Genomic DNA, 15,297 nt, shown 5'->3' with positions numbered 1-15,297 from the left:
TATAAACCAATGTTTCATACAGATCGTTAAACCAGGTAAATATTTGTGGGTTAATAGATGAACCGGTTCGTTAAGAAATTGGCATTCACCCGTATACGAATCTTCCCCATGAAAGTGTTCCTAGGAATGTGTACTATGATGGATAACCACACGTCAAAAGTGAAATATGTAACTAAGATCGAAATCGAAAGTGCTAAAAAAATCGAACAAACCGACATAAAATCAAAAGTGTACATAATTCAAAAGTGAATCAGTCAATCACAGAGAACAAATTGTGTTCCAAATGTGTGTCATATCTCTATAAGGAATAGAGAGGTGTTTGTGTATTCGAAAGTCCTGGATCTAAATCCCAAAAATCCTTGATCAGTGCTAGTGCGGAATGTTGGTCTACTTTTTCGACCTGCGTTGCATAATTTAAAACGCGTCATAAAAATAATTTTATGCCGAAGATTCAAATTGTAAAAAAATGTATCATTGACATTTAACCGAAGAGCATGTGTCGAATGGTCGAAAGGATCGATGAGCAACGTCTATGTGTATGCTCTATATTTAAACGAGTTTACTCGCGTGTATGTACATATGTTGTATACCCATCATATTAATTAGAACGTTCATGACCAAATTTCAATATACATATTTTTTTGTCGGCATAAACTATCAGTTCCGCAACAGTGACGAAACGCACAATCAGTATAAATACCCAGAGACTCGTCTTCATCTCATCATTCAATCGGTGCAGCTCCACGAGTAACATCTTCAAGCAACTCCAAACAATTCGAAGATGAGCACCTGCACTGTGAGTACCTTTGGAAGGCACCCAAGACCTGAACGGTTCTGATCCTTTCAGCGGAAATTAATTTCAACTTGTTCTTTTTCAGCTGTTGTTGTTGGTAGTAGGAGTGGTGGCTTGCTCTGCAGGCAGATTAGAGAACACTTATCTCCCACCGAACAGTGCCCAGTCTGCTGGTGGCAATGGAGCTTTCTTAGCAGCTCCTTCTTCTGCTTTCAAACAACCGGGATTCGGATCTTCAGGCGCTTACAGACAACCCCAAGGAGGAAGTGCTCAAGGTAGCTACTCTGGTGGCTACTCCCAAGGAGGCAAAACCACCGGACAAGAGATCCCAATCTTGAAGTTCAACAACGACAACAACGGCGATGGAAACTACGCTTTCAGGTAAGCCTCCTTCATACTATAGGTACATATAAACGTTCCAGAACTTGTTGAGCTCATTTGATTTTTATATTCAGCTACGAAACGGCCAACGGTATCAAAGCTGAAGAGACTGGTCATGCCCAGGGTGAGTCCCAAGCTGTCCAAGGTGGCTTCGCCTACACAGGTCCAGATGGTTCTCAATACTCCATCTCGTACACTGCTGATGAGAATGGATTCCGTCCCGTCGGAGCTCACATCCCAACTCCTCCTCCAATCCCAGAAGAAATCCTCCGCGCTCTCGAACAGAACGAAAGGGACGAAGCTAACGGGTCAGTACCTTCCTCATTATTTGATCGCATACATTCTCTACAATTCTATATTAATTCCAACCCATTTTTTCTCACAGCATCGTCGATGATGGCTCTTACAAACCCGACTTCAGCGGCTCAGCACCAATCGCCCAAAAGGCCAACTTTGGCAGCTCTGGATACCACTATTAAAAATCTGACCCAACTCAAAAATACGCTTCCTTAAGTTTTGGACGATTCTTTTCTCTCTAAATGAAATCCAAAATTTTGTATGATATACTGTGTACATATATGCTTTTATAATAAATGTATTTATTATATAATTTGATTGTCTCATTATATCATCTATCTGTTTGTATACATATTATGTACACATCTACTGAACAATACTAAACATATCGATTACATGTTTGATTACATAAACAATAGTTACAATGGCAAACCCCTCATTCTGCAATGTCATGAGATTGAGACACTGATCAGGGGTAGATTTCACACGATAATACGTTCACGGATCAATTCACACGATTCTGTTAGCCAAGGTTAGTACACCAATACGTCCGTCTATGTAATATGCAAAGACGTTGAACAATAGAAAATAACAATAATTATTTATTGTATTATTGCACAATGTGGAGTATGGGCAAAATCGATCTTATTTCAATGCATACTCAATTTCGAGCATCGCTATTTCACCATGACAAAGATTATATTTCTCTATTTAGTTGTCGATGTCATCTGATGGAGATAGAAAGGAATGAATGAAACGTTTGATTTGATTTTAAACGCTTTTTATTATTACTAAATTATGTTCACAATACATCTTATATCTGTTTTAATAGCTACTGATCTACTGATCATTTTCTATTTTACAACTTTTTATTTTGTTAGTTATAGTATTATTTTACTATAATGTTAATGTACAGCATAATAGGAAAATGAGCTCAAAACCTATTTAAAATTCAAAAAAAGTGCTTGTAATACATTCTATACACAATATTAACTAAAGACTTTCTAAAGTCGACGATCTTAAAGCAGATTGTGTTTATGTTTTACGGAGACAATCTTGTACTGAATCATTTCAACAGTGATATATCTAATGTGTCATAGTGCGTATTTCAAAAATTTTCAGAAAAACTTACATTTTTGGAATTTTTATTTATATGTTTAAATATGTTTTTGTGACTCAATTGAAAATTTGGATCGTGAATGTTTATTTACTTTTAAACAACTTTTACTATAGCGGTTTATTGTTTTAAAGATAATAGACGAATGTATGATAAATTGAATCCGATGAAAAACCCATCAACATCATCCTAGAATCATCATATAAGGTACAAATAATCGTATGTTTTTAAATATTATACATGTCTATTATAATATGTAAGTTGATGCATTCTACATTTGAGCCATTATATCGTTTAGGGAAAGATTCCCAAAAAATTTCTTAATAAATACTACGTACTAAACATTGTCTGCATTAAATAAACATATGAGCCGTTTTATTTGAAAGTGGCGGAAGTCAAATTTTCAGTTCCAAATGTAACACTCTATTTCTGTTTAACTCAATTCACAAATTGTTATCACTTATTTTAATTCGATATATCCAGAATCTTGGAAAAGCAAAATAAATCAATTATAGACCACCAGTATTTTGAAATATTGTTAATGGCAAAACATTATGTTTAATGTTTTGCGAAATATTTCTCGAAACAAAGAAAAGTGGACTTATGCCACTTTCAAACATAACGCCTCATATATTAAAGTATTGAATAAATATATTCATCAATTTGTGTGCATATAAAAGTCTATGTGAACAGCACAGACCGGCAACTGCACGTAACGGCAACGGTAACTGCACGTAAGCAGCCGTTCAAAAAATATTCTTTAGTACATTCTGTATGGACATATTCATTTGTTCCGACATCAGCATCCGACACAATGTACATATTCATATTATACAGCAGTACATGTCACCGTAACGTATCAAGCTAAACTGGTTTTCTTTAGCCACCGTGGAAATATTCACGCCCAATGTGACATCATAATGGCGAGTACACGCGTACTAACGAAAGTGAATATGAATATTTTCAGAAATCATTTTGTGACATAACTCGAAGATACGACGCAAGCAATATTGCACCGTATCGTCGCGCTCTGTAATTTATACATATGTAAGCCGATTTTACCATGCACTCGGCCAAAATAAATTTGAACTTGCCGTAACGTGCGCTGCTGTATAATATAAATAGAAGTAGTATTTTCCGTGCACTGCTGTGCCGGGCTGGATAGTTTAAATGCACAGTAATTAGTTGTTTGGCTAAAAAAATGTCCATACATTATATCGGAAGTTTTTTGTTTTTGTTAGGAATAGTTGCTACTAGAATTGAATGGTATTACTTCTTCTTCTTAATGCCTTGTCCACATCCGGACGTTGGCGACCACCTGGTCGATTATTTGAAGATATCCGCATCGGTTTTCAGCGGCTCGGAACAACTCTTCGGCGCTCATATCGGTCGACATGCGCATGTTTCGAAGCCAAGATAAGTTTTTCCTGCCAATCCATTTTTTTCCTTCTATTTTTCCCATGGTTTTCAAATGGAGAAATTCGTATTTTGGACCACGTATCATGTGTCCTATGTAGGTACTCCGCTTGATGACAGAAACAGTTCTCCGCTTGATGACAGAAACAAGTTCCCTGCCTATCCTCATCATGCCGAGGACAGCTTCGTTTGATATGTTTTTGGTCCACGGAATCTTCAGCATACGCATGTAGACCCACATCTCAAAAGCTTCGATGCGGCTGATCATCTTGGTCTTCAGAGTCCACGTCTCACATCCGTGTAGTATGTAGTACTGTCCAGACGTAACTCTTCGCGAATCTCAACCGCGTACGGATATTGAGATGCTTTTTTAAGCGCCACCTTCATTTTTATTACCATTGATGTATAATACACTAGATCCGCCCTCACGCTTTATACTGGTCTCCCTTTTGGCGCATGCACAGTTTCTCTCAGTAGGTAGGTAGGTACCGCTGCGTCGTAGGGAAAAAACCTTTTTTTTCCCAACTTCCCCACTAGTTAAACCCCCCGCACCCCTCAGTTAGTGAAGACAAGATCTCCGACCAAAATCACACGTCAGGGCCCATCTATGTGTATTATATATCTATGTGTATTACTAAATACAGTTGATTTGATATGGTATTACTAAATACAGTTAATTTGAAAGTATATAAATAATCATCGGGAATATCGAATAAGATTTAACCCTGAACCTTTCAGTTTATAATCATCGATTGATATATAGCCATGTTCATTAAATAATTTAAAATGAATAAAATCACGCTGATTAGTATTAAAAACGTATTTTTAATGAATTACCATATTCGACTTCAATTAAATTTGGCAAGACATAAACAAAGCATCATCGGCTCGAGTTGGGGACTGTGCTCGATAAATATTTATATGTTTTTTATGAGATATATTAAATATAATGATGATCGCGTTCCGACATGTTTTGGTTTGATGGAACATGCTAGGCACAGGTTGGCACGACACACTTGCATGTCCAAGTTTCTTAGCTGCCTTTTCCATTCAACCCCTGCTAATACCCTCGTGTCGTGATCATCAATTCGGAAGATCATGCACTACCACTGCAACCCTACCTCCCACATCTCTTCCCACCGATCGAACCTCCCACCGATGCCTCGTTTTGCTCAATAGGTCAAATTGCATTCCTGTTGTTCTCAAACGATGTGATAGCATCTCCTGCTATTTTCCCACACAAAAATGATACAATGGTTAGATCCACGCTCATATTAAAAACAAGAGTGCATTCCAAAAGCCGTCAACTTTCTATGTTGTAATTGGTGAAAAAACGATTTTTTCACTTGCATGTTGATAAGTAACCTGTACGTAAATCAAAAATTAAAATATTCAAAGGTAGAGTGAAAACCATTTGTCGATATTTAACATTTATGAATTTATCAAGCTTTGAGAAGTATGAAAAGGGTGGTGGATATAGTAGATAGGGCTAAGAGATTGAAATGGCATTGGTCGTGTCACATGGCTTGAAGAATGGACAAAAGGTGGACAAAAGTGAAACTTTCAGTTTTATACAGGGCCGTGGAGTCGGTTCCAAATTTACCGACTCCGACTCCAACCCGAACGATTTTAGTGAGATAGACTTTTCTTGCCAGCGTAAAAAATTGTTAGTAATAAAAAAACAGCGATTTTCAAAATATAAAAAATTAAAGGAATTTAAAATCCACTAATAATTGGCATGCAACCTAATTTATGAAAATATTGGTAATGAAACAGGTATAAATAAAAATTAAGAACATTTATCGTGTGTGTATGAATTTCATACACAAACAAATCAATTTGTTTAAAAAAATTTGAATAAAAAAGTATGAAACAATCGGTTTTGGCGACAACACATCAAAATCATCGATTTTATTAATAATGTAATTTAAATTCATGATTTTTATATATGTATATAGAAATTATTGAATTTCAATTTATTATTGGATTTGCTTCAATATAATTCGAGACTAGTTGTAACATATCGTATAATACCATTAATTACAGAAAATAATCAAAAGAAGTCGGAGTCGGTTGATTTTTTTACAAGTCTGTTCTATGTTTTTTACGACTCCGACTATATGACTAATGTATATGAAAGTCCTTGACAAATTATATAAAATAATTAATACGTTTGAATATGATTTTCTTTAAAAACTTTTCAATTTTTATTTTATAATTATTTATAAATAAATAATTTATTCGTTAAATTCAAAATCGGATTATTTAATTATGAAATTTGAAGATATATAGGTAAATGTGTTTTAGTGCCATCTATGTAAATATACGTAAACATTTTTAAAGATTTTATATTGATCAATATGATATATCAAATTCGAATTTTAATACATAACAAAAATTATACATAGATGTCAGTAAAAGAATCTCATTATTTTTTTAAAGCATTTATTTTTACTTTTTAAATTTAATAGAGTAATTGCAGTCCCAATGCATGACCAAATCATATATATATATAAAGACGGTAATCTGTGTGTGGGTGTGTGTGTGTGTGTGTGTGTGTGTGTGTGTGTGTGTGTGTGTGTGTGTGTGTGTGTGTGTGTGTGTGTGTTTGTGTGTGTGTGTCCTAACTCTCGCCGAACATAATGAATGAATCGATAAAAATCGATAAATTAATTTTTCGACGAGACGACTTTGTCGCGACTCAAACCGATCACCCCAAATACACTGAATATGGATCTAAATTGAGCTAATGGTCACGTGCATCACGCCAAATCCAATTCTTCATTTCGCCTTTTTTTTTAAACATTAATTGAAATATTCCTTCTCGCCATATAAAAATACGTAATTATAATAATTTTATTTAGCGAGGTTTTGAACCATTTTTTTTCTTTTCATATAAAACAATTAAATATATATATATTTTTAATTGAAATTATTGAAATTAATTTATATTTTAGCGATATTTGAAAAATAAAATTAATTCCGGATCGCGGGGTCGAGCTGGGGTCCTTGGGCTCAGAACATTCACGCTAACCATTAGACTACGGTCTCGATAGAAAAAATGCTCTAAACTACGTACATAATATTCGATTACCCTTTACAAGTATGGGGAACCAATCATTCGCGTATCTTCGGCTTTCGTCGACAATCGAAAATCGACTTCGGCTTTCGTCGACAATCGAAAAAAATATTTTTTTCATTTTTTTCATAATTTTCATTTTTTTGTGCCTTTGTCTTTCCGAAACCAGTCGATTCCATATCTTTAACTTTATTTTTATTCGAGTTTCAATTTCTTTTCGAAACCACCCGTTGAAATCAACGGGCCTACACTAGTAATATACATAAGCATGGGACTTAATTTGACATTTATTATATATTTTTTTTTTATTCAAAATTAGTAAAACCTAAACGTCAATAATTGCAAACCTAAATTAATGAAATCACATGAAAACTTAAAACGTTTTCAAAAATATTTTTTCGATAAATGATTATTATTTTTAAAACTCATCAATTGGCATTCCTATGTTTATCTAGTATATTTTCAAATATTTAAATGTTTATTATACTGTCTCCTAATTGATCAAAATATTACATGTAAAATAATAATAAACTTGTTAAATATCGTGTGTACCTTTACAGAGACAATATATGCAATATATGAACATATGTATGTATTTACACTTTATAAATATAAATTGATTCAATTTAGATTGTCGCGGATAATCCCGCTTTGCAAACTGACCAGAAAAAGTTCTGATAAAATTAAAACTTTAAATTAAACAAACACATCAATCTACCCGTAATGGAAATTAAACAAAAACCCAACACATCAATCTCAATTTGGCAACTTTTATTTCAATTTTTAAATGAAAATGAAATTTCCCAATAAGCGAACATTCTCTCGGCGATAAACATATGTAATTTATGACATTTCGATTAAAAAAAACCTGCCAGTGAAGTTTAAAGCAAATTATGGATCGCGAGTCATAATCCACTTTCTAAAACTCTTAAGATGGCGAAGATATAATCGTGTATAATCGGAGGGAAAAAACAAGACAGTTGATCTATGACAACGGAATACGTCTACATCCGATTATCATTAGCATATATAATCATCGGAAAATTGTATCAAGAAATTACTACAGATAGTAATAACCAATATTATCAACATCGTTATAGGTATGCATTATAAAACAAACCATTCTCGACGATAAGGTTTTCTATAAATTTACAATGAAACCTATTTTATATATATATATATATATATATATATATATATATATATATATATATATATATATATATATATATATATATATATATATATATATATATATATATATATATATATATATATATATATATATATATATATATATATATATATATATATCTTTTGAGAGAGACAATTTGGAAATAAACTAGAGCATAATAATAATATAATGAATATAACTTCACCGTTGAAGAAACACGGGACGTTTATCAATTTTCCACGTTAGCCTATCCATTCTCAATTTAGTCATATCGAAGAATCGCAGAAGACGACTTGTTACTTTCGTACGAACTGTTAATCACTTTTTTACATTTGTCAATTTATTGTAGTCAGTTATTGTACATAGATTGTTGCGATCGTCATTTGTGATGCACTTTGATCTAATTGCTACATTGCATGTACGTATGTAAACTTTAGTACTTAAACTTTGACGGGAAATTCGCGTATTCGATTATAAAATTGAACTCAGTTCTGCTAGCAAACAAGTTGTGATGGAAAAACTTACCGCATAACCTGATAAATATGGATGGTGCGAAAATTACTTGAAAGAAGGTGTGGATTTTAATTCAACGGTAGATCTGGACTGGAAGCTCATTTAAAATGCAACGTTTCAAGGTTTGATATATTAAATTAAATAATATACAAATTTCTTATTAATTCAATATATATAAAATTTTACAAAAAATCTCGTTTCTGGAATTTAATTTTTCCAATAAATCACTGAATGGCTTTTGTGCATACATATGTAATGTCGATTTTATCATCATATATATAGCGTCGCTATTCTATGTATATATCTGTGTGTCTGTCTGTCTGTCTGAGATAACGCTCGCCGTACTAATAGTCGTTTCGATTGGACATACATATGTACGTCACAGCTAAACCACTGCCAAAACGTATATACGAATACAAATACATAAGAAAAATCTAATTTTTCTATCGGTGTTTTATATTGTTTACATGTAGGTAGGTATGTTGGTAGTTTTATTTTATTTTCATCCATCCATCTGCCTTGCGGTCTTCCTTTCACTCTTTTAAATTCTCTCGGGTACCATTTCAGCACTTTTTTTTTCCACCTTTCATCCATTATTCTACATAACTATGTATATGAGCCGCCCATTGCCATTTGAATCTCTTCACTCTCTCCACTATATCCACTATCCTTGTGATACTTCAATTATTAATTGAATCGACACATTTCTTTTAATTTTTTTATTTAATAACTTTAATATGCCAATACCCATGATATGTCATCGAGTACAACACTAGTTTTATATAATAATAACATCTTTTTTTTCTATGCATTATATGTAGATAAAATAAGTCTATTATATTCGATCTATTCGATCCGATGAAGTGTGAGACTTTCGAAAACCAAGCATGCCGTCGCATTCGTGCAATGCGTTTTAACATTGTAAGGACGTTCAATTATTTATTTATTTTTATTAAATTATTTCTTATTTGACTATATAATCGCATTACAATTTAATTCAATGCAAGGTCTTTAATAATATTACTGTAAGTTTTGCTGTCCATAACATGATGTTGAAAATTACTTTTGTCGTCTAAAAAAATTAAATTTCCATTATTATAAAATATATACGTATTCCATAAATAAATTAATAATATAAACAACTTACATATTTTATATTAAAATTTTATTAATGTAAATATTTCAAAATACGAAACACGAACTCAAAACTAACGAAAAATAAAAGTCAAATTCAACCGACCGCTATACGCACGAACAATGTTGTTTTTCTTGACCAAAATGCAATGCGAAACTGAAACGAAATGTAATTTGCCATCGAGGGTCGAGTGGGGGGTGAATACGATAGCATGTACATACATTTTACGTATGTAAGTCTCGAACTAGATCGATTCGACTTTATTTAATGTTATTGTTTAGTAGAAAAAGCTCAAAAATGTATTAACAATTCGTATTTTTAAGGTCGAGCAAATTGTATGTATACATATGAACTATGATAACACTGAGCAACAAAAAAAAATACCAGAGCGGAGACTAGCCAATCTTTACTACGTTTGACCCACTGAATTCGAATATGATATTGATTTTTGTTGGTGGGTGATCGTTTACGAGATATGAGCGTTTAAAAAAATCCGCGATTTTTACAGTTTTTTGGCTTTTGCGGTCTTTAACTCAAAATTTAGGATTGTTACGCTCAAAGTGAGTATTTGAATCAATAGTCAGATATTTTTCCTATTAATTGTTATATTTCATTGCTTAAAAATACTTCTAATTAATTGTCTAGCGAATTTTAAAAGTCAAAAATATATTTTTTTACGGATTTTTTTCCGTGCTATTTTTCATTTATTTGGCAATTTTTTTATTTCACCACGTTTATAAGGATTGGTTTTCTATCTCAATATTTTTTTTTTATCTAAACATATGTTAGGGCAAGCGAGATGGCATGTAGTCCGACCGCTGTACTCTGTGAGGTGGATTATATGCCATCTCGCTTGCCCTAACATATTACGCGATACAACCATATATACAACGAAAGCATTTAAATTGCAATTACCGCTTTAGTTAGTACGTTTAGATAAAAAAAAATATTGAGATAGAAAACCAATCCTTATAAAAGTGGTGAAATAAAAAATTTGCCAAATAAATGAAAAATAGCACGGAAAAAAAATCCGTAAAAAAAATATATTTTTGACTTTTAAAATTCGCTAGACAATTAATTAGAAGTATTTTAAAGCAATGAAACATAACAATTAATAGGAAAAATATCTGACTATTGATTCCAATACTCACTTTGAGCGTAACAATCCTTAATTTTTTGTTAAAGATCGCAAAAGCCAAAAAACTGTAAAAATCGCGGATTTTTTTAAACGCTCATATCTCGTAAACGATCACCCACCAGCAAAAATCAATATCATATTCGAATTTAGTGGGTCAAACTTAGTAAAGATTGGTTAGTCTCCGCTCTGGTAACTCAAAAACGTGATTTTTTGTTGCTCAGTGTAATCTGCGTTCATACTGAAAGGTAAAGACACTTTGTAATTACCTTTTTTGCATGGTTATTAGTGATTCTGTCATAGAATCTCCTGGTTAATTTATCAACGCCATCCACAACTAACGGAAGGTTATTCCGAAAGTAAAATCAATGTATAAAAGGTTGCTAATATTCCACTTTTTTACACGTACGTTATACATATGTACGTATACATGTAATGTTTTTGTGTCGAGTGATCCACGTTCTATCATATAATATTATTACCCACTAACGATTCACAACGGATTCACTCTCATTAGACGTGCACTGCTTCTTTTTCTTCTTCTGCTACTTCTTCGGCTCTATACATATGTATAATACCCATATACGTATATACAAGTGGCACGTTCTTCGCGAAATAGATAAATAATAATAAAAAAGTTAGTTCTATCACTTTCATGTGATGAATGGTTGGGCTAGGCCGTTGCCACGCGTAGAAGAAGAAAGTGGTTATGACATCCTTACCAAGTGGGTCACCTTGAGCTCAGAAGAAAGCAATCGTTATCTATGTACATCTCTCAGTTTCATATGGGCGTATCTACACATTGCGGTTTCTCTATGCATGATCGCTTGATGTGCTGGTTCAACGCTCCGTTTCAACTTCATCAGGTGGATAGTTGTATCTCGTAGTTTATTTTTCGGCAATTGCAATGAAGAAATGTAAAATAGGCTTAAAAAAATAACAATGCTATTTTTTATGGCAGATAATAATAGTAATAATAGTAACTTTTTTATTCCAGACGATAGGGAGAATAGTGTAGGCATTACATAATATATCATATATGAGGTATCCGGACATGTAACCCCCGGACACATACCTCCGGCTAAAATCCCTCTGGACATTAACCCGCCGTGCAAAAAACCCCTGTGAAAATAGCCCCCGCCATGGATAAACGAAAAATGGTTCAGAGACGAGATATGACTTTTCTTATAGATCTATGCCCATCAAACACGAATCTGGTAATAAAAAATGTTGATTGACTCGAGATTCGGAGATATGTGTGTTTTTTAAATCACGTGATTTTTCTATATCTTGATGTTGTTGGGTCGATGTCTCAAAATCTGTCAATTTCCTGTTCAAAATGAATATTGAAATCTATAGTCGGGTATTTTATCTTCTATTTGTAGTACTTTTTAGCTTTCAAATCTCTCTAAGTAGTCGTCCAGTTCAAATCAAAAGTCAAAAGTACGTATTTTCACTTGGGATTTTTTCCCACTGTTAATACTATTTTATATTAAGTTTTTTCTATTGAAACATGTTTATTGAGATAGTGCTCTGACCCCATAATTTTTTTTCGTTTAAAATGGTTATTTGGAAGAGTGCTGAACTTTAAATCGGTAAAATTGTGACCTAAAAGCTCATACTTGTATTTACTCGTATTTATACGAATCTGAATTAAATTAATAGGGATAATATATTAAATTATCTTTATATGAGAATTAAATAAAATTCCACTTAGAAAAATCATATTTCGACTATTCTTGTCGATTAATAACAAAAATTCGTTTATCGAGTTAAGCCAGTTATCAATAAAATTTTTGTTATTAATCCACAAGAATAGTCGAAATATTATTTTTCTAAGTGCAATTTTATTTAATTCTCATATAAAGATAATTTAATATATTATCCCTATTAATTCAATTCACATTCGTGATATGTCATCGGGTACAATGTTCACAATACTTTTGAATTATATTCTAATAGCAACTAATTGATCCAGTGATTATTATCTATTTAAAACATAATGTTTTTGTGGTTTTTTTAATATTATCTTATTTTGATGTTAGCGTTTAGGCCATATAGGAAAAAAAGCTCAAAAATCTATTTACAATTCTTATAAATGTTCATAATACATAATACACAAACACAAATGTATAATATATAAATGTTGATTTGGAGCAAGGCTGTTGCAGTTTAAAGTCACGCTACACTATTTCTACGATTTGGTTATTACATACATATATTGTAAATTAGGGCTACCATTCGTTTCTGGTCTTTGGAGAGATTCTAAAGTCTTTAATAGCTATAATAGAAGACCGATCTTCGATCGGTAAACACATAGTTCAAAGGCATTTAAAATTTTATAATAATTCATAAATGTATATAATATTTGAAAATATATTCATTTATTTTCAAATTTTATATTACATAGTTCATTTATTTTCAACTTTTTTCAACTGGTCTGGAAATAACAGGTACTGTCTTTATTATATTACATCATATAATTTATTCGTTTATCGTTTTTTTTTTCGGTTTGTATTGTAATAATAAAATCATTTATTTTCGTCTTTATTCAATTCGTCTGCGATATAATAGACAAATAAATGCTTATTTACCGATGCGCGGCGGGTCGTCTAATTTTACGTAGCGGGGGTTCTTATTGAGCTAAATCTTATAATGTAGCCCATTAAATGTGTTCTTCACAAAGGGGTTAGTTTCATCTGGTTTCATGAAAATCATTTGGCTCGTTTCAAGATAAAATGTAATGTTTTATGTAATGTTTGAATGTAGCTTCTTGCCACAATTGCTTGTAAGGTATAATAGTATTTTTGATTTTTAAATGCTTTTTATTATTACTAAATTATGTTCACAATACATATTATATCTATTTTAATAGCTACTAATCTACTAATCATTTTCTATTTTACAATTTTAATTTAATGTTGTTAGTAATCATAGTATTATTCTAATATTAATGTACAGCATAATATGAAAAAAAAGCTCAAAAACCTATTTATACTTCGGTATAATAGTATAGGATGGATGATATTGATGTAATTTGGCATAAAAGACCCAACTTACATATGTATGTATGTACATATGTATATGTATGACTGATACTTGGGCCACTGCGAATATATGAGCCAATATTGTACATACATATAAGTCCAATTTTCAGTTCCAGAAACACTGTTTTTGTTTAAACTTATTCACAAATTTTTATTAATTCTTTTAATTCGATATGTCCAGAAACTCGGAAAAACAGAATAAACGTATTGCTGGCCACCAGTATCATGTATTTAATATCGCTATTCTGTGTGTCTGTCTGTGTCTCACAGCCAACAAAATGTGCGAATATAATTACGAAAGCAAGAAACTTCTATATATACTGTGTTCTAAAACGGCGGCACTAAGTCTCTGAGCATTAAAGCGCCATCTTTGAAAATTAATTTAATTAATTAATTTTTCTATTGGTGTTTTATATTGTTTATACATATGTATGTATATAGCTAGGGAGTCAGATAGTAGTTAAAACGCGTGCGGATCTAATGGTAAGTATACCCCAAACCAACGAAGGGCACCGCAGGCCAACTTAGCTAGGACCAGTAGCGTACAGAATATCGAAATAAAAATTAAATTAAATATCAAAATTAAAACTATTATTATTATATAATAATTAGATTGAAATATCAAAATAAAATAATAATTGGTGCTAGTTCAGTATGCGGTCTACCTTAGCATGCGATCTATCTTTGAATAGCAGTCGACTATTTTTTACTTTATCTTTTTTATTTGTATCGTAGCAACAAATTGTTTATTAGAATTTTTGTTTTTTCCTGCCGCCCCATAATGTTGTCGAAGCATTTCTCTCAAAATATCGTCAGCAGATACATACATACATATCTCTCAACAAAATCTTAAATGAATAGGGCCAACCTTAACCTAACCTATCCCTGACCCTTAAATAAATTGGTGCTGGCGGCTAAGATATGCTTTTTTTGGCAAATTGTATGCTTGTATCCTTGCTTGACAGCGATCGATAACGGTGTATCCCATATTTGAAGAAATGTAGGAGACCACCCACAGCGTGGAGCCATGCACGCGGTGTGCCGTTCATCGTTGGATGTTTTCGCCCTTAGTGTGTGAGCCGGAGATGATCGCTCTGGTTGTCGGTTTTTTGTGAAAGGGTTTTTTTTCTCTCGTCGAAATAAAATTAATAGAGAATTCTATTCTGTGAAAATATTGATGAATTAAAACTAAAATAAAGGAGGTATGTAA

At 32.3% G+C, this 15,297-nt stretch overlaps 1 protein-coding gene across 1 annotated transcript; it reads left to right on the top strand.

The window, feature by feature from the left end:
- Window positions 1–781: 781 nt before the first annotated feature.
- LOC143922253 (endocuticle structural glycoprotein SgAbd-2-like) lies at window positions 782–1,653 on the top strand. The gene is made up of 4 exons (XM_077445478.1): window positions 782–796; window positions 879–1,174; window positions 1,249–1,482; window positions 1,560–1,653. Exons 1-4 carry the CDS (start codon window positions 782–784, stop codon window positions 1,651–1,653), a joined length of 639 nt encoding a protein of 212 aa, XP_077301604.1.
- Window positions 1,654–15,297: the final 13,644 nt, after the last annotated feature.

This window comes from Arctopsyche grandis, chromosome 2 (genome assembly GCF_051622035.1).
Source record: "Arctopsyche grandis isolate Sample6627 chromosome 2, ASM5162203v2, whole genome shotgun sequence".
In the NCBI taxonomy this organism is placed as follows: Eukaryota; Metazoa; Arthropoda; class Insecta; order Trichoptera; family Hydropsychidae; genus Arctopsyche; species Arctopsyche grandis.
The sequence above is the reverse complement of the archived record's forward strand: the minus strand, read 5'-3'. Positions and strand labels throughout refer to the sequence as shown.